Source organism: Salmo trutta, chromosome 14 (assembly GCF_901001165.1).
Source record: "Salmo trutta chromosome 14, fSalTru1.1, whole genome shotgun sequence".
In the NCBI taxonomy this organism is placed as follows: Eukaryota; Metazoa; Chordata; class Actinopteri; order Salmoniformes; family Salmonidae; genus Salmo; species Salmo trutta.
Window position 1 is genome coordinate 74,316,997 of NC_042970.1, and position 18,838 is coordinate 74,335,834.

The 18,838-nt window shown below is 42.4% G+C and overlaps 2 protein-coding genes across 2 annotated transcripts in view; one reads left to right on the forward strand and one right to left on the reverse strand.

Annotated features, from left to right (window-relative positions):
• The window catches only part of LOC115147377 (leucine-rich repeat protein SHOC-2), a 42,041-nt gene extending 29,260 nt beyond the window's left edge, over window positions 1-12,781 (reverse strand). The window contains exon 1 of the mRNA XM_029689599.1: window positions 12,688-12,781. The gene's annotated coding sequence lies outside the window, so the exon portion shown is untranslated. The remainder of the gene's footprint in view (window positions 1-12,687) is intronic.
• Window positions 12,782-17,295: 4,514 nt separating this feature from the next.
• LOC115147385 (BBSome-interacting protein 1) lies at window positions 17,296-18,790 on the forward strand. The gene is made up of 3 exons (XM_029689613.1): window positions 17,296-17,402; window positions 17,659-17,723; window positions 18,284-18,790. The coding sequence occupies exons 2-3, from the start codon at window positions 17,678-17,680 to the stop codon at window positions 18,436-18,438; spliced, it is 201 nt and encodes a 66-aa protein (XP_029545473.1). The 5' UTR covers window positions 17,296-17,402; window positions 17,659-17,677; the 3' UTR covers window positions 18,439-18,790.
• Window positions 18,791-18,838: the final 48 nt, after the last annotated feature.

The window sequence follows — 18,838 nt, forward strand, 5'->3', positions numbered from 1 at the left end:
GGTTGAACAGGCTAGTATAGGGGTTGCGACAATTTTGGCTGATAATTTTAGAAAGAGAGGGTCCAGATTGCCAAGCCCTGCGGATTTGTAGGGGTCCAGATTTTGAAGGAGAAATGGGGGAGGCTTGGGCAAGTTGCTGTGGGGGGTGCAGGGCTGTTGACCAGGGTAGGGGTAGCCAGGTGGAAAGCATGGCCAGCCATAGAATAATGCTTACTGAAATTCTCAATTATCGTGGATTTATCAGTGGTGACGGTGTTTCCTAGCCTCAGTGCAGTGGGCAGCTGGGAGGAGGTGCTCTTATTCTCCATGGACTTTACAGTGTCCCAGAACTTTTTAGAGTTTGTGCTACAGGATGCAAATTTCTGTTTGAAAAAGCTATCCTTTGATTTCCTAACTGCCTGTGTATATTGGTCCCTAACTTCCCTGAAAGGTTGCATATCGTGGGGGCCATTGGATGCATGCATGTCCGGGCATGTCGACACAAGCCTTATTATTAGTGAATTAACTAAACAAATATTTGATTTTGGTCATAGTGTCAATTCCTCCATTTCTCAATACTGCACCTTTCTGTTGAAGAATGAGCCAGCTTGCTGCTGTGGTTGATTTTCCCAGCTAGACATTCCTCAGCATTGTGCAATCAGAGCTAGGGCTATCATGTCATGGTATTTTTCACAGTACATTTCTTTCTGCATTTCCTGCACTTATTTGAGAATTTCCACACTGCCACGTAGGGCTGCACAATACAGGCAACAAATCTAAGCCTTGTTTTTTGTTGTTGTAAAATACGGTATACCGCCCAGCCCTATGTGCAGTGCTCATGGCTCAGGCTGGCATCGCAGCAGCTTTGCTATGTAGAGGGACTATCAGCAAAGCCGATAGAGAGGGGCCGATAGAATAGAAAAGGCCAATATCATCCCGATACATGGGCTTGGACGATTATCAGTCGTTCTCTAAATTCTATCATATTGACAACATTGCAATATTATTTGAGCTAGCTGGCTGTACCAAAACTACAGTATTTTTCCTTCATAGCGTGTTCAAATCGAAATATATTTGTCACATGCCCTGAAGACAACAGGTGTAGACTTTACTGTGAAATGCTTACTTACGAGCCCTTTTACACAAAAAAGAATTAGCAAATAAGAAAAATGAAATACTAACAATAAAATAACAATAGCGAGGCTATATAAAAGGAGTAGAGGTAATATGTACATGTAGGTAGTGACTAGGCAGCATATGTGAAGGGTGTGAAAGTGTGTCCATGTGCGACTGAGTGTGTGGTGTCATAATGCGTGTGTGTGTGTGTGTGTGTGTGTGTGTGTTGGAGCGCCAGTGTAGTCAGTGTGTGGGTAGAGTCCAGTGAGTGTGCATAGAGCCAGTGCAATAATATCTCTCCATCTTTTTTTTCTTTTTTTTTTTTTTTAAATAGGGAGACAATTTGTATTCAGCACTTATTTCCATGACTGATCAAAATCGTTCTCTCATTGCTCTCTTGTCCCTCTGCAGCAGACAGAGGTGAGCAATAAATCACAGTATCGAATCTACGGCGGACCCCATTTAGTCGACTGGTTGATTGGCTTTTGGTCGACCAATTTTTTTTTAGTCTAGCAGTAGCAAAAAATAAATAAATCATGGTGTACAAGACACCTGTCTGATTGGCACCTGTTTGAGTGGACTGATCCATTGTGGGGATGGCACAGTCCATCACTAAGACATATGCTACTGAAATTGTATATGGTTATATTATGTAAGAACAATGATGCTACACTAATAAAAATAATAATATTTTATAACAAATGCCTTCCCTGTGGCTCACTTGGTAGAGCATGGTGTTTGCAACGCCAGGGTTGTGGGTTCGATTCCATTTATATATACTGCTCAAAAAAATAAAGGGAACACTTAAACAACACATCCTAGATCTGAATGAAAGAAATAATCTTAAACACTTTTTTCTTTACATATTTGAATGTGCTGACAACAAAATCACACAAAAATAATCAATGGAAATCCAATTTATCAACCCATGGAGGTCTGGATTTGGAGTCACACTCAAAATTAAAGTGGAAAACCACACTACAGGCTGATCCAACTTTGATGTAATGTCCTAAAAACAAGTCAAAATGAGGCTCAGTAGTGTGTGTGGCCTCCACGTGCCTGTATGACCTCCCTACAACGCCTGGGCATGCTCCTGATGAGGTGGCGGATGGTCTCCTGAGGGATCTCCTCCCAGACCTGGACTAAAGCATCTGCCAACTCCTGGACAGTCTGTGGTGCAACGTGGCGTTGGTGGATGTGCTCAATTGGATTCATGTCTGGGGAACGGGCGGGCCAGTCCATAGCATCAATGCCTTCCTCTTGCAGGAACTGCTGACACACTCCAGCCACATGAGGTCTAGCATTGTCTTGCATTAGGAGGAACCCAGGGCCAACCGCACCAGCATATGGTCTCACAAGGGGTCTGAGGATCTCATCTCGGTACCTAATGGCAGTCAGGCTACCTCTGGCGAGCACATGGAGGGCTGTGCGGCCCCCCAAAGAAATGCCACCCCACACCATGACTGACCCACCACCAAACCGGTCATGCTGGAGGATGTTGCAGGCAGCAGAACGTTCTCCATGGCGTCTCCAGACTCTGTCACGTCTGTCACATGTGCTCAGTGTGAACCTGCTTTCATCTGTGAAGAGCACAGTGGCGAATTTGCCAATCTTGGTGTTCTCTGGCAAATGCCAAACGTCCTGCACGGTGTTGGGCTGTAAGCACAACACCCACCTGTGGACGTCGGGCCCTCATACCACCCTCATGGAGTCTGTTTCTGACCGTTTGAGCAGACACATGCACATTTGTGGCCTGCTGGAGGTCATTTTGCAGGGCTCTGGTAGTGCTTCTCCTGCTCCTCCTTGCACAAAGGCGGAGGTAGCGGTCCTGCTGCTGGGTTGTTGCCCTCCTACGGCCTCCTCCACGTCTCCTGATGTACTGGCCTGTCTCCTGGTAGCGCCTCCATGCTCTGGACACTACGCTGACAGACACAGCAAAGCTTCTTGCCACAGCTCGCATTGATGTGCCATCCTGGATGAGCTGCACTACCTGAGCCACTTGTGTGGGTTGTAGTCTCCGTCTGATGCTACCACTAGAGTGAAAGCACCGCCAGCATTCAAAAGTGACCAAAACATCAGCCAGGAAGCATAGGAACTGAGAAGTGGTCTGTGGTCCCCACCTGCAGAACCACTCCTTTATTGGGGTGTCTTGCTAATTGCCTATAATTTCCACCTGTTGTCTATTACATTTGCATAACAGCACGTGAAATTTATTGTCAATCAGTGTTGCTTCCTAAGTGGACAGTTTGATTTCACAGAAGTGTGATTGACTTGGAGTTACATTGTGTTGTTTAAGTGTTCCCTTTATTTTTTTGAACAGTGTATATAGATAGTAGCCAAAAGTGTTAAACAAATCAAAATATATTTAAGATTCTTCAAAATAGCCACCCTTTGCCTTGATGACAGCTTTGTACACTCTTGGCATTCTCTCAACCAGCTTCATGAGGTAGTCACCTGGAATGCATTTCAATTAACAGGTGTGCCTTGCTAAAAGTTAATTTCTGGAATTTCCTTCCTTAATGCGTTTGAGCCAATCAGTTTTGTTGTGACAAGGTAGGGTATACAGAATATATATTTTACCAAATAGGGCTCAAGTCCATAATATGGCAAGAACAGCTCAAATAAGCAAAGACAAATGACAGTCCATCATTACTTTAAAACATGAAGGTCAGTCAATACGGAAAATTTCAACAACTTTGAAAGTTTCTTCAAGTGCAGTCGCAAAAACCATCAAGCGCTATGATGAAACTGGCTCTCATGAGGACCGCCACAGGAAAGGAAGACCCAGAGTTACCTCTGCTGCAGAGGATAAGTTCATTAGAGTTACCAGCCTCAGAAATTGCAGCTCAAATAAATGCTTCAGAGTTCAAGTAACAGACACATGAACATCAACTGTTCAGAGGAGACTGTGAATCAGGCCTTCATGGTCGAATTGCTGCAAAGAAACCACTACTAAAGGACACTAATAAGAAGAGGAGACGTGCTTGGACCAAGAAACATAAGCAATGGACATTAGACCAGTGGAAATCTGTCCTTTGGTCTGATGAGTCCAAATTTGAGATTTTTGGTTCCAACTAGAGGTCGGCCGATTATGATTTTTCAACGCCGATACCGATTACTGGAGGACCGAAAAAGACGCTACTGATTAATCGGCCTTTTTAAAAAATAAAATAAAAAAATTCTTTGTAATAATGACAATTACAACAATACTGAATGAACACTTATTTTAACTTAATATAATACATCAATAAAATCAATTTAGCCTCAAATAAATAATGAAACATGTTCAATTTGGTTTAAATAATGCAAAAACAAAGTGTTGGAGAAGAAAGTAAAAGTGCAATATGTGCCATGTAAAAAAGCTAACATTTAAGTTCCTTGCTCAGAACACATGAAAGCTGGTGGTTCCTTTTAACATGAGTCTTCAATATTCCCAGGTAAGATGATGTTTTAGGTTGTAGTTATTATAGGACTATTTCTCTCTATACGATTTATATTTCATATACCTTTGACTATTGGATGTTCTTATAGGCACTTTAGTATTGCCAGTGTAGCAATATAGCTTCCGTCCCTCTCCTCGCTCCTACCTGGGCTCGAACTAGGAACACATCGACAACAGCCACCCTCGAAGCAGCGTTACCCATGTAGAGGAATGGAAAAAACTACTCCAAGTCTCAGAGCGAGTGACGTTTGAAACGCTATTAGCGCGCACCCGGCCAACTAGCTAGCCATTTCATATCGGTTACACCAGCCTAATCTTGGGAGTTGACAGGCTTGAAGTCATAAACAGCGCAATGCATTGCGAAGGGCTGCTGGCAAAACGCACGAAAGTGCTATTTTGAATGAATGCTTACGAGCCTGCTGCTGCCTGCCATCGCTCAGTCAGACTGCTCTATCAAATCATAGACTTAATTATAACATAATAACACACAGAAACACGAGCCTTAGGTCATTAATATGGTCGAATCCGGAAACTCTCTCTAAAACCAAACGTTATTCTTGTTAAATTGCACAACCTTCAGTGTTATGTCATAATTACGTAAAATTCTGGCAAATTAGTTCGCAACGAGCCAGGCGGCCCAAACTGCTGCATATACCCTGACTCTGTTTGCAAGAGAAGTGACACATTTTTCCTAGTTAATAACTAGTGATTATGATTGATTGATTTGTTTTTCCTAAGATAAGTTTAATGCTAGCTAGCAACTTACCTTGGCTTCTTACTTTATTCGCGTAACCTCGTGGAGTGCAATGTAAAGCAGGTGGTTAGAGCGTTGGACTAGTTAACCGTAAGGTTGCAAGATTGAATCTGAGCTGACAAGGTAAAAATCTGTCTTTCTGCCCCTGAACAAGGCAGTTAACCCACCGTTCCTAGGCCGTTATTGAAAATAAGAATGTGTTCTTAACTGACTTGCCTAGTTAAATAAAAAGGTCCAAAAAATAAAAATAACATTTTTTTTTTAATTATCGGCGTCCAAAAATACCGATTTCCGATTATGAAAATTGAAATCGGCCCTAATTAAAATCGGCCATTCCGATTAATCGGTCGACCTCTAGTTCCAACCGCCATGTCTTTGTGAGACGCCGAGTTAGTGAACGGATGATCTCTGCATGTGTGGTTCCCACCGTGAAGCATGGAGGTGGTGGTGAGATGGTGCTTTGCTAGTGACACTGTCAGTGATGTATTTATTTAAACTGTTCTGCCTGCGGCTATGGAACCCTGACCTGTTCACCGGACGTGCTACCTGTCGCAGACCTGCTATTTTCAACTCTCTAGAGACAGCAGGAGCGGTAGAGATACTCTCAATGATCGGCTATGAAAAGCCAACTGACATTTACTCTTGAGGTGCTGACTTGTTGCAGCCTCGACAACTACTGTGATTATTATTATTTGACCATGCTGGTCATTTATGAACATTTGAACATCTTGGCCATGTTCTGTTATAATCTCCACCCAGCACAGCCAAAAGAGGACTGGCCACCCCTCATAGCCTGGTTCCTCTCTAGGTTTTGGCCTTTCTAGGGAGTTTTTCCTAGCCACCGTGCTTCTACACCTGCATTGCTTGCTGTTTGGGGTTTTAGGCTGGGTTTCTGTACAGCACTTTGAGATATCAGCTGATGTAAGAAGGGCTATATAAATACATTTTATTTAGAATGCAAGGCACACTTAACCAGCATGGCTACCACAGCATTCGACAGCGATCCGCCATCCCATCTGGTTTGCGTTTAGTGGGACTATCATTTGTTTTTCAACAGGACAATGACCCAAAATACACCTCCAGGCTGTGTAAGGGCTATTTGACCAAGAAGGACAGTGATGAAGTGCTGCATCAGATGACCTGGCATCCACAATCACCCGACCTCAACCCAATTGACATGGTTTGGGATAAGTTGGACGGCAGAGTGAAGGAAAAGCAGCCAACATGTGCTCAGCATATGTGGGAACTCCTTCAAGACTGTTGGAAAAGCATTCCAGATGAAGCTGGTTGAGAGAATGCCAAGTGTGCAAAGCTGTCATCAAGGCAAAGGGTGGCTACTTTGCAGAATCTCAAATATAAAATACATTTTGATTTGTTCAACACTTTTTTGGTTACTACATGATTCCATGTGTTATTTCATAATTGATTTCTTCACTATTATTCTACAATGTAGAAAATTGTAAAAATAAAGAAAAAACCTTGAATGAGTAGGCGTGTCAACTTTTGACTGGTACTGTGTATGTAAAAAAAAAAGAATCATACATTTTCCTTTAACCCTACCACCCCTCCCTTAATTGGATTAAACTAATGAACACCACCACTTAGGCTTCTACTTCCAGCTTATACGTACTATATACATTTTACAGACACAGTATATTTTACATAAGTTATATTTTGTTTGTCTTTAGTTCATCCTTCAGCTCCACTCAACCCCTTCCATCCATCTCTGAACACCATCCAGTTGATTTCTATTTGCCATATGTTTTTTTTTTTTGTAACCTTTATTTAACTAGACAAGTCAGTTATTAAGAACAAATTCTTATTTACAAGGACGGCCTAGGAACAGTGGGTTAACTGTCTTGTTCAGGGGCAGAATGACAGATTTTTAGCTTGTCAGCTCAGGGATTCGAACTTGCAACCTTTCGGTTAATGGCCTAACGCTCTAACCACTAGGCTACCTGCCGCCCCAGGCTGTAAGCCTAAGAGCTGTAGGGCTAAGAGCACTTCCTGTTTACTCATAATACCGTAACTTAGGCCTGCATTTTAATAGGCTACAGTACTGCATCAATAAATCATTCATTCCTTCATATCACAGAATACAAGTCATTCATGATTTGAAATGCAATCAAGCATTTTAGTTTTAAAATAAAATATAGCGAGCCTTGAATAATTAGCGTAAACAACAAATAAACCGTTCCATTTCGGAAATTTCATTCGTGAACGTTACAACAAACTCTGGTATGCTTGTAATTTATTTAGTGTTGTTTACATTCTTCCAAACAGTCAGAAAATGGATTATTGTAATCTAACAGCCCCTGTTTGGCACACATATTATGCACACACTGCTTGCTCCTTACTTTCTTTTTCTTGATCTCCAGTATTTTCCATAACTAGTCAAACTCATTCCACACATCTGACTTCCCCTATTAAGCAACCAGTAAACATTCCCCTGTTTGAGTTCGTCACGTCCTCTACATTCATTTTGCTGTAATGTGTTACAGTGTTCGGAGTTTGTTATAACCAATTATTGATGTGATTATGATATGCTATAGGTCAGGCCCTATTGGTCACGCGCATGCGATGCATACATGTGTCATGTGAAGACCACAAGGATTGAGGGAATAGGGAATGTTTTTTCTAAACAAATGAAGGATTTCAGCAACGGCTTTTCAGTCAGAAATGGCTGTATGTTGCAGCTTCAGCAACACGGACAGAAAGTTAAACACGGTTGATGTTCTGTGGTGGTCGCTGCAGCAGGGAGGATTGCGATCGGCCTCTAGTCATTTGTGTCTTAATTACTTCATTGAACAGTTTGCTTAAAGCATCCGACAAGCTCAGTGCATATCTGATTTGATTAAAGCACATAGGATGTGTCTATATAATGGAAAAATACACGTTATAAAATGTCAACCAAATAATTGGTCAAAAGAACAGACATCTATATTGGTCAATTGAGACTTTTTCTTCTTCTCGGGGACAACCCTAATCAAACTACATAGAATCACAATACATATCGTATCGGCACCTAAGTATCGTGATAATATTGTACTGTGAGGTCCCTGGCAATTCCCAGCTCTATTAGTGAATAAGCTAGGCCATAGGCAACTTCAACATGTTAAGTGAGATGACATTGTAAGCCAATGAATGTACTACAATAGCTACAAGTGATGTTGAGAAAACCTGGTAAGTAGGTTGGCCTGACTTATCCTAAAGGTCATAAAAGACAAATTGACAAGTTCAAGAGCTTCAACATCAAAATGATTGATATAAAACCAAAGTCTCTTGGTTCGTGTCTTTGTTCTGTCCATAGAAATAGATTATCTAGGAAGGGTTTGGAACCTCTAACCCTCATTCTAGTTCTGTGGTTCCATCTCACAGCCTGTAGTACAGTTGTAGCATCATTTGTATGTAGTAATAGGCTTCAGTATGAAGCCTAATAAAGTAATTGTCTGTTATGCTCTAGGTGTGTGTGTAGTGTAGAAAAAGAGCAGGCTTGGCTACAGATCAGAGCTAAGGGAAAGGTTAGCACTGCTGCTGAGAGTAGGGGTTTGTGTGTGTCTAATCTTTGGGAGGGAGCGGTCTTCAAAGCATAAGACTCAAAACCTATAGGGGTAAAAAGGGGTCCTGTTGATCCTCTTAATGACAAAGAGATAAGCTTAAAGGCCCAATTTCAGCTTTTTTTATATGAAATCAATTCTGTAATAGTAATGGTAAAAAATAACAAATATTGCTTTATTTGCAAAAAAACCCTCAAAAAATAATTTGCTAGGACTGTCGGAGTGGTCTGAGTGGGTAAACTGGAAACTTGCTGTTATTGGTTAGAGGTTTGTAACTCTTTGTTATTTATCTATTAATTAATTTTCCCCTGGTGATGTCATCAGGCAAGCTGAAACTCCACCCATGCAAAACCAAGTGATTAGAAGGTCCTGTGTAGATTGTATTTTCAACCAGCAACTATCAGGAAATAACAATGATCAAAGGTGTTCACACTTTTACAGTGTTAGTTTCATCAGCTGTTGTACAATATTATACAAAAACATAGGAAAAACTGAATGTTGACTACACAGGGTCTTTAATATTGCTGTGTAGGTATATTTTGTGCTGCTCTTCTCAGTAACAGTTATGTTCACTCAACAGAGAAGTATCTAGCAGCACTGACCTCACTGACTTAGGATAACTGTGAACTCTATATTAGGCTACTAATAAAATAAGAAAATAGATGGTGAATATTAAAAATACATAAATAACAATTGTATACTGTGAACTAAGCATCAATCACTGAATGACCTCTGACTCAACCCAGATCATAATGAACTAAGAGAAAGGTGATGGATGTTGAATATCAAAATACATTACAGTATAAAATAATAGTTGGTTGTATCAAAGCAGGCAGCTTCTTTGTGTTTTCTTTTGGGAATAGTCCCTCAAATAGGGTCGTCACTAGTTGCCAAAAAGTCATAAACCCCGTGTCAAAGTCACTGCTAAACTTAAGACAGAAAAGCACATTTTTGTTTTCATGTAGAGTATTTTTACGATACAGCCAATTTTGACTTTGTGGCATTGGTAAGTAGGCTATCACATCAATCATGTCTTGGATAAAGGCAACACAGCAGTGGGGTCTGGAGTTGCCTGGCGACTCATTCTGAATTTAATTTTGCTGCTCTAACTATCATTCAGTCAGACTGCCATCGTAGAAGTCCTTTCTGCTGACGTCAAAGTGAGGGGCGTTATACAAAACAAGTCATCTGCGATTGGATTGTCTCTAACCAATCAGAGTATCAAAAGCAATGACCATTTCTGAAACGCCGCTTTACCCACGTGTTCAGGCTCTGGCCACACCCATGGGTTACTGGGACCAACCAGAACGGTTTGAACGTGTTCGCATTCGAGAAGTCCTCGGGGAGGAGATCAAATGCAGACTCATTGTGGAGAATACATTTTAATGAGCGTGGTGTTTGGCCAGAGAGATGTGGACTGGTCACCAGGCATAGTCTGGGGTGCATCAAGTGTCAAAATCCCAACAATAAACATGGCAACGGCAAGCAGAGAACTAACCTACTGGCCCTCACCTAAACAAGCAGTGGGTGTGATGTCATTGTTTGTTTATTCTTTAAATTCCTCATCAAAATCATAAAATGTACCCAAAGGTTTGAAACAAACATGAGAGCTAGTTTAATAATATGCAGGTGACCGAACCGAAGGAGCACTCTCCTCCCGCCCCTCCTAACTCCAGAAAAATTACTTGTGGGTGAAGTCATGCTGTAGAAAAAGCAAATAAGGTCAAGGGTCACGGAGCGCAGCAACTTTCCAGTTATTTTTCATCACTGACTGACTAAATGTATCATTCCAGATTCCACTCCATGGAGAGGAACCAAAAGGAGAGGAACCAAAAGGAGAGGAACCAAAAGGAGAGGAACCAAGTTTGGGATGAATGACAGGCGGTGCAATAGATGATATACATAAAATGAGAAGGCTAGACAGCATTTTCCTCTGATTATTATGATGATCCAGCAGCACCCCCATATTTTGGAAATAAATATTTTGCCGTGAGCATGGATGAGTGAGCCCATCATCATACCTGGATTTTCAGTGTACCAGACAAGACAGGCTAATGAAACATATTTCTGGAACAAAACCTAAACCCAACTGTCAATATTTAAATCCCAAATTTTTCATGCCAAATCATAAACGAATCCTTCATTTCCTCCACCACCATCATTATAATCATCACTGTAGCTTTCCTCAATTCATGTGCCAATTGTTATGCCTCTACTTGTATAATGTAGCCTATAGCCAGTTGGTGGACATCTTGGGCAAAGCAAGCAGTCACTACTACCAATCCTGCCAAGTCTTCCCATGTTGTTGCGTCATGTTTGCTCAAGACTGGCCAATTTTCTTCATCTCTCATCTTTGTCCTCTCCCTTTGAGGATTGCATAAGTATACGCATATATCATCATCATAGGAATAATATTGGAATAACACATAGGTTTAGGCTTTGATATGATACAATCACTACAATTGTGCAAATACATTTAGCTGCCATATTTGTCATTGATTGTTCCAAAGTCCTTAACCCCCAATCTCCCCATGTCCACTCCTGAATGAATGACAGTCAGAGTTTATTTCTGCTCTTTTTCCCATTTTACAAAGCATTTAGCTAACTAGGTAGGCTTAACAACTGTCTCACTGACTGACTGACTGACTGACTGACTATCAATAATGATTACAACCAATAGGCCTAATACTACGCAGCTCCTGTAATGTGTGTCTACATTTTCCAGTGATGGCAAGAGATGCACTGGTGAGGTGGCAGGCCGCTACTAGCTACATAACCAGCCCACAGCACAAGCAGGATGTAACCGTGCCAATGACAAATCCGTGGAAAGAGATTATCGATAAAACCGGTGCCACAGATCGTGGAAGTCAAGTTACTTCAAGATCACGATTGATATGCGTAAAAACGAGACGCAGGCCAACCTGTGTGTGTATGATACAGCAGCAAACGATAGGGTGGTCCTGCTGTTCTAGTCAAAGCCACATACTAACGTTAAGTTGGTTAGTTAGCCAGCCTACGAACTGGCTAACAAACTAGCTAGTTAGCTATTGATTGTTTGGGAAAAGTAGCCGCAAACAGCTAGCTATTCTTAATTTAGTGTCACTCTTGTCGTGTTAACAAAATCTGTAAGCAAGCTAGCTAAATCATATCAACTGGTCATGAAATCAAAAAACGAAACGTCAACACATCAAGCTAACTTCAGAAGCTAAGTGAGGCTGGCAAACATTTTTTTGAAACCATTCAGTCAAATCGAGGAGCAAACAACTATGACAACGTCATATCTAGGTACAATTCTGGTAGAGGAAACAAATATCAGTCTCAGTAGCTAGATGGCCTTCTTATTTATAAAAAGAAATTGCTAACGTTAACCTCCAAGCTCACATACCCGAGCGTTCTGACTGTGCGGTTCCCGTAGGCCCCACCAAAGCAGCTGTCAGACTTGGAAAACCATCCCGACAATCGCGAGCCTATCACGGGGAAATAAGCAAGCACGCAACCCCACTATCGAGCTACCTTCCTCAACTGTACTGACACCCAAATAATAACAACTATTATGTTAAAATCGTTAGTTTACAGATTGACACTTGGTCATTCAAGGCCGTTTTCTCGTCAAGCATTTTCGCAGCGCCCTTTTCTCGCTCTCGTAGTGAAATGAGGAAAAAACAAAACATTCTCCAAACAGCGGCCATTCCGAACAAAGCTTGAACAAAAGAGTGCGTTCTCAGCCTACGGAAAGGCGTCATCAACCAAGCTATGCGGATGACAAAAGGGACATTTAAGATGCCTACTATAAAAACATCAGGTATATTGAAAGGTATGAAATAATATAACTGTTTTACCTTCAGAGGTGTGACTCTGCCATCCCTGCTTCCTCCTCTTTCCTACCACTGCTGTTGCTTGGGTCCCCTCCCTACCACCAAATTGCGTCACACGCACGCTTTACCAATGTATCACGAGACTTACTTGAACAGAAAAAGGTGTTTGGGTAACTGAAAGTGGTGAAAATGTGTAATTTAGCTACCTGACATATTTATTATCATCGTAAAAGTCAGAAAACCCCGGAATATAACACAAAGCTTTTTTCCTGGGAGTGAAAATGAATGTTTGAAGCAAGCATATATTGCTAGTAGGTTTAGTATACATTCGTTTATATTCGTATTCAAACAGTCAGTTAGAATAATAATGCACATCCGAAGAGGTTGGATTAGGTCTGCTCCATGAGCATCTATTTTAGCCACTACCAGAGCTGCCAACTCTGACGCATTGGCGGCGAGACACGCATTTGACTCTCTTCTCATGCTCTCACCGCACAGCTTTCATATCACACGCATTGAAAATTACTGATTTTATTTGTCTAATTATTCAATTTTATAGACAGCGCGTTCACTTTTCAACTGTGCTCCAAATCATTTTGAAATCAGAGCATATGCGCCTGCAATTTAACATCAAGAGCAGAACCTCGTCTTGCCACATCACTATGAACAGCGGCACATTGAAGCATATGATTGGCCTAATTATGTAAGAGATCAATGGGATTGGAGGCATGTTTTAAAGAAACGCCCCTCAAGATTTGAGTGGCGAGAGAGAGAGAGAGAGAGAGAGAGAGACACAAAATTAGGTTGCTGTTACTCCCGTCCCTATTGCAGAATGCAGCCTTTAGACAGCATGTACTAATGTCGATTTAATCCACGTTTGCATTAGTCCCCTCGTTTGGTGGTTGGCATTTAGGCTGTGACAAAGAACAGGCAGCAGACAGACCCACACCGTATTAGTAGGGAAGTTTGGTATTGTGACCTAATTTGTAACTATAACAAATTATATGGTCAAACAGATTGTGAACCCATAACTGTAACGTTTGATTCAAGAGGGGGGATAGATTTATGTGGTTTTCAGGAGATTGTATTGTCTATTTACTTTATTTAGTCTGATCAGTGGAACAATTCTCATTCTTAACACTGGGCTAAATTGTCAGCAAGAACACTACTGTTATTCCCCACACTTATTTTATTATTCTGCTTCTTCCCAATTTTGCCAGTGCATTTAAATATTTGAGATCTGATATGCTGACCTGTGTCTTTGAAAATGCATTATATGAGGCTATGTAGTTTTTCCGCCATTCATGAACAGTTTTGAATAAGTCATACAAATAAACTAAATGCTCCAGGAATTAAATATAATTTTTGACATTTTGGAATTGTGTGCATCAGTGGTGGTTCTAGCTTGTATGGCTCCCTGGGCAAACCCCCTCTTCAGCCTCAACAAACAAACAAAAAATCCCCATTCTGCACTAACTGTCATTTAATCAAAACAAATAATCATAACATTTAAACTATATAAATATATATGCAAAAATAAGACTCATAAATATAAAAAAGAAGTAACAAAGACAAATAGAAACAAATTGTAGTTTATAAATAAAAGTAAAAAAGAGAATTGAATTATTAAACTATTACCCTATTGCTAACAAAAAACACACAAATAAAACTAAATCGCACAAATCCTATATCACACAAATACACAAATAGAATAGCACACTTATAAAGAAGAGAACCTGATTATTGCACTATTGAACTTCAAACAAGAAACACACACAACTAAATTGCACAACTAATTGCATTACTAATTACATTAGTACTGTACAAAGTTAGAGGTGCTCTATTTGATAGATACCCCGCTCCCCCTACCTCTGTCTTCTAGTGGGGAGACCTGAGGTCATCCTACCCCTGTCCCCCTACCTCTGGCTTCCAGTGGGGAGACATGAGGTCAACCTACCCCCGCTACCCCTACCTCTGTCTTCTAGTGGGGAGACCTGAGGTCAACCTACCCCCGCTCCCCCTACCTCTATCTTCTAGTGGGGAGACCTGAGGTCAACATACCCCCACTCCCCTTACCTCTGGCTTCTAGTGGGGAGACCTGAGGTCAACCTACCCCCCGCTCCCCCTACCTCTGGCTTCCAGTGGGGAGACCTGAGGTCAACCTACACCCGCTCCCGCTACCTCTGGCTTCCAGTGGGGAGACCTGAGGTCAACCTACCCCCGTCCCCCTACCTCTGGCTTCTAGTGGGGAGACCTGAGGTCAACCTACCCCCGCTCCCCCTACCTCTGGCTTCCAGTGGGGAAACCTGCGGTCAACCTACCCCCGCTCCCCCTACCTCTGGCTTCCAGTGGGGAGACCTGAGGTCAACATACCCCCGCTCCCCCTACCTCTGGCTTCCAGTGGGGAGACCTGAGGTCAACATACCCCAGTCCCCCTACCTCTGGCTTCTAGTGGGGAGACCTGAGGTCAACCTACCCCCGCTCCCCCTACCTCTGGCTTCCAGTGGGGAGACCTGAGGTCAACCTTCACCCGCTCCCCCTACCTCTGTCTTCCAGTGGGGAGACCTGAGGTCATCCTTCACCCGCTCCCCCTACCTCTGTCTTCCAGTGGGGAGACCTGAGGTCAACATACCCCCGCTCCCCCTACCTCTGTCTTCCAGTGGGGAGACCTGAGGTCAACATACTCCCGCTCCCCCTACCTCTGTCTTCCAGTGGGGAGACCTGAGGTCAACATACTCCCGCTCCCCCTACCTCTGGCTTCCAGTGGGGAGACCTGAGGTCAACATACCCCCGTCCCCCTACCTCTGGCTTCCAGTGGGGAGACCTGAGGTCAACCTACCCCCGCTCCCCCTACCTCTGGCTTCCAGTGGGGAGACCTGAGGTCAACATAACCCCGCTCCCCCTACCTCTGGCTTCTAGTGGGGAGACCTGAGGTCAACATACCCCCGCTCCCCCTACCTCTGGCTTCCAGTGGGGAGACCTGAGGTCAACATACCCCCGCTCCCCCTACCTCTGGCTTCCAGTGGGGAGACCTGAGGTCAACATACCCCCGCTCCCCCTACCTCTGGCTTCCAGTGGGGAGACCTGAGGTCAACATACCCCCGTCCCCCTACCTCTGGCTTCTAGTGGGGAGACCTGAGGTCAACATACCCCCGCTCCCCCTACCTCTGGCTTCCAGTGGGGAGACCTGAGGTCAACATACCCCCGCTCCCCCTACCTCTGGCTTCCAGTGGGGAGACCTGAGGTCAACCTACCCCCGCCCCCTTCCATCTTGTACTTCTGAGTGGGAGAACTTCCCAGGCAGTAGTCTGCCTAGCTCACAAACTAGAATCAGGGCCCCCACTCCGACAAGGTTATTTGACCCACAGTCCCACACGGTGACATGATATCATTGACACGACATGCAAATGAGTGATAGAAAACCGATCGCACAAATGTCACCATTCGGAATATTTGTTGTTTCTTTGTGTTTTTTTTGTGTGGTTTTTTTGTGTGTGTGGGCGCCCCATGCCGCCCCCGGCAAGATGCCACCCTGGGTGGCTGCCCATGTCGCCTATGCCTAAATCCGGTGTGCATGCTAGGCTGAGATGGTAGGGGGTCTCACAACTCATAAACTCATCATATCACATTTATTTATGCCTACTAGTTGAAGATCCTTGGCATCATCTTACTGTACATAGACAATATTTTTGTCTATGTAGAGTAAGATGATGCCACTGATATTCAACTAGTAGGCATAAACCACCTGAATATTGATATTCATTCGATTTTTCTTGAAGGTTGGGTGATCTTGAAAAATGTATTGTTATAACAAGAACATTTTCAAACACCTAGCACTTGGAAAATATACAAGGTCAGGGGTGGCCAACCCTCTTGGAGAGCAAATTCAATTTTCTTCCAGCCTGATTTTAAAGAGAGTTCATCCAAATTACAAAATACAAATGTTTGTGTCCTTACCTTGAAAGCAGTCTATGGACAAGGAGACTGGAATCTATAATGTGGTTACCCACTGCCATCAACCTTTAATATTAACATTTCCTGTGGAGAGCCTTGGTGTAGTGGTACGTGTCCTTGGCACATGTCACATACAACCTTCCACCCGAGAACAGGGATCAATCCCTACTTCCAACCTTCCCACTGTTTCTAGCGTTTGCCTGTCTCCCTATCTCATTTCATTATTGTCTGTACAAAGTGTCAAATTACTTAAAAAACGTGTTTACAAAAAAATTTGCATACTTTAAATGTCAAAGTAACAGAGTCGTTGAATTCTGAGAGCTCGTTTAATGTTCAAAGCCTCCCCCCAGCTTTAAAACTGTAACATTTTACTGGTGGAGGACCCCCAGCTCCCATCTAGTGGTTGTACCAGGAGGCAATGCAATTCACATAGCAAATCTCACTCTAAGCTTTCTTCAAAAGCTGGCATCCCTGCACTGCCTACCTCTACATATTACATATCTTCTCACTCCTTATTTTCTCTCTGGGCTAGATAAGATATGTTTAAATTAAATTATGTAAAGAAAATACGTGATTTATCTCTTTATCACATTTATATGATGTGTAGTGTTTTGAGATTTTATGAACTCAATATTAACTTCCAACTCTGCCCACCAGATGACTGCAATGCGATGCACTGTTTCTAAACCGGGTCGTAAAACCGTAGAAGAAAACGCCAGCTGACAATCCCGGAAGGGGACATACATTGGTTTGTTTGGCTTGGCAACCTGAATCTGTCAATTGAGGTAATGTTATGGTTATACATCAATTTCGTGTGGATAACATCACGTACCTATATGATTGAAGATTGATGGATAAATATGTTTTTAATCATCAGTGACTAAATAAATCGTGTGTGTGCAGGAACGGCTGTTCGTGTGATGCAAAGTTAGCTAGTAGTGGCTAACTAAGTTAAGCTCATTAACTACAGTAGCTAGCCATCTTATCGTGCCTTAATCTTTTGCCAGATGCCAACTATAAATATTCATGCTTTTATTTCAGCTGGACCTAACAATACATAATGCCTGAAGTCAAATCGATGTTCAGAGAAGTGTTGCCCAAACAAGGTGAGTAATGACCATTATCAATAAAGACTGTGTGGTATAAATTAGCAATTTCGTCTGTCATGCAACTCAACACAGCCACCCCGTTCACTTCTGCAGTAACGTTAGATGCTCTAAAATACTGTAAACACATTCCTTTCAGTAGAAGGAACAGTTTGAAACACTGCCAACTGATGTTATGTTCCTTCAGGTTTTTACTCCTACTGAAAATACCTCTCTGCCATCTATGGTTGAAACCGGTCACTGACCCCAAAATATACACCTACACATAGCCCACCAGATTCTTTCTCTTTACCTGAAAACTTAACTACAGTATGTTCCGTGGAAAACTGCACAGTACTACAAGAGTATACCATGTTGATAGTGTGATGAATTATGCAGATTTTATTGGTCATAGTAATGAGTATTCTTTTAAAGACAGTCTTGTAAAGTGTATGAGCTGGTTCATTCCTAGGCTTGTGGTATGCAGGAAACCTGGGTTTGTGTCTTATTTTCGGTTTGCATTCTGATAATTAGAAGACAAGCCTGTAACTTCTCACTCTTGGTTATGCTACCATCCAAAGGGCAGTTGTCCATGGAGGACGTCCCCACCATGGTGTTGTGTAAGCCCAAGCTGATGCCTCTGAAATCAGTCACTCTGGAGAAATTGGAGAAGATGCAACTGGAGGCCCAGGAGGCCATCAAGCAACAGGATCTGGCACTGAAAGAGCCACAGTAGACACGCAATGGCAGCCCAAGGAGTAGTAGGGTCAGTAGACACAAAATAGATGATAGCCGGAGTAGTTTTATTATCAAGCAACAGGAACCACAATGGAGGACAGTAGCAACACCAGTAGACACAAAATGGACTACAGCCAGAAGTTAAGATGGATACAATGGAGGGCAGAGGTTCACACTAGTCACAACCTAATATATCACTGTTGGCATCAATCTCATGGATTATTTTAATTGCTGAGAATGTATAATAGCCTTGTAAATATGAAAGTCTTATTTCTGAGAAGTTGAATTGGAGTTTAGGTAAATGTTATTGTGAACACGTTCTTCAAATAAAGTAAGATTTATTTCCCGTTTATGATGGTACTAGATTTAGATCACACCATGATTCTCAAGTCATCTAC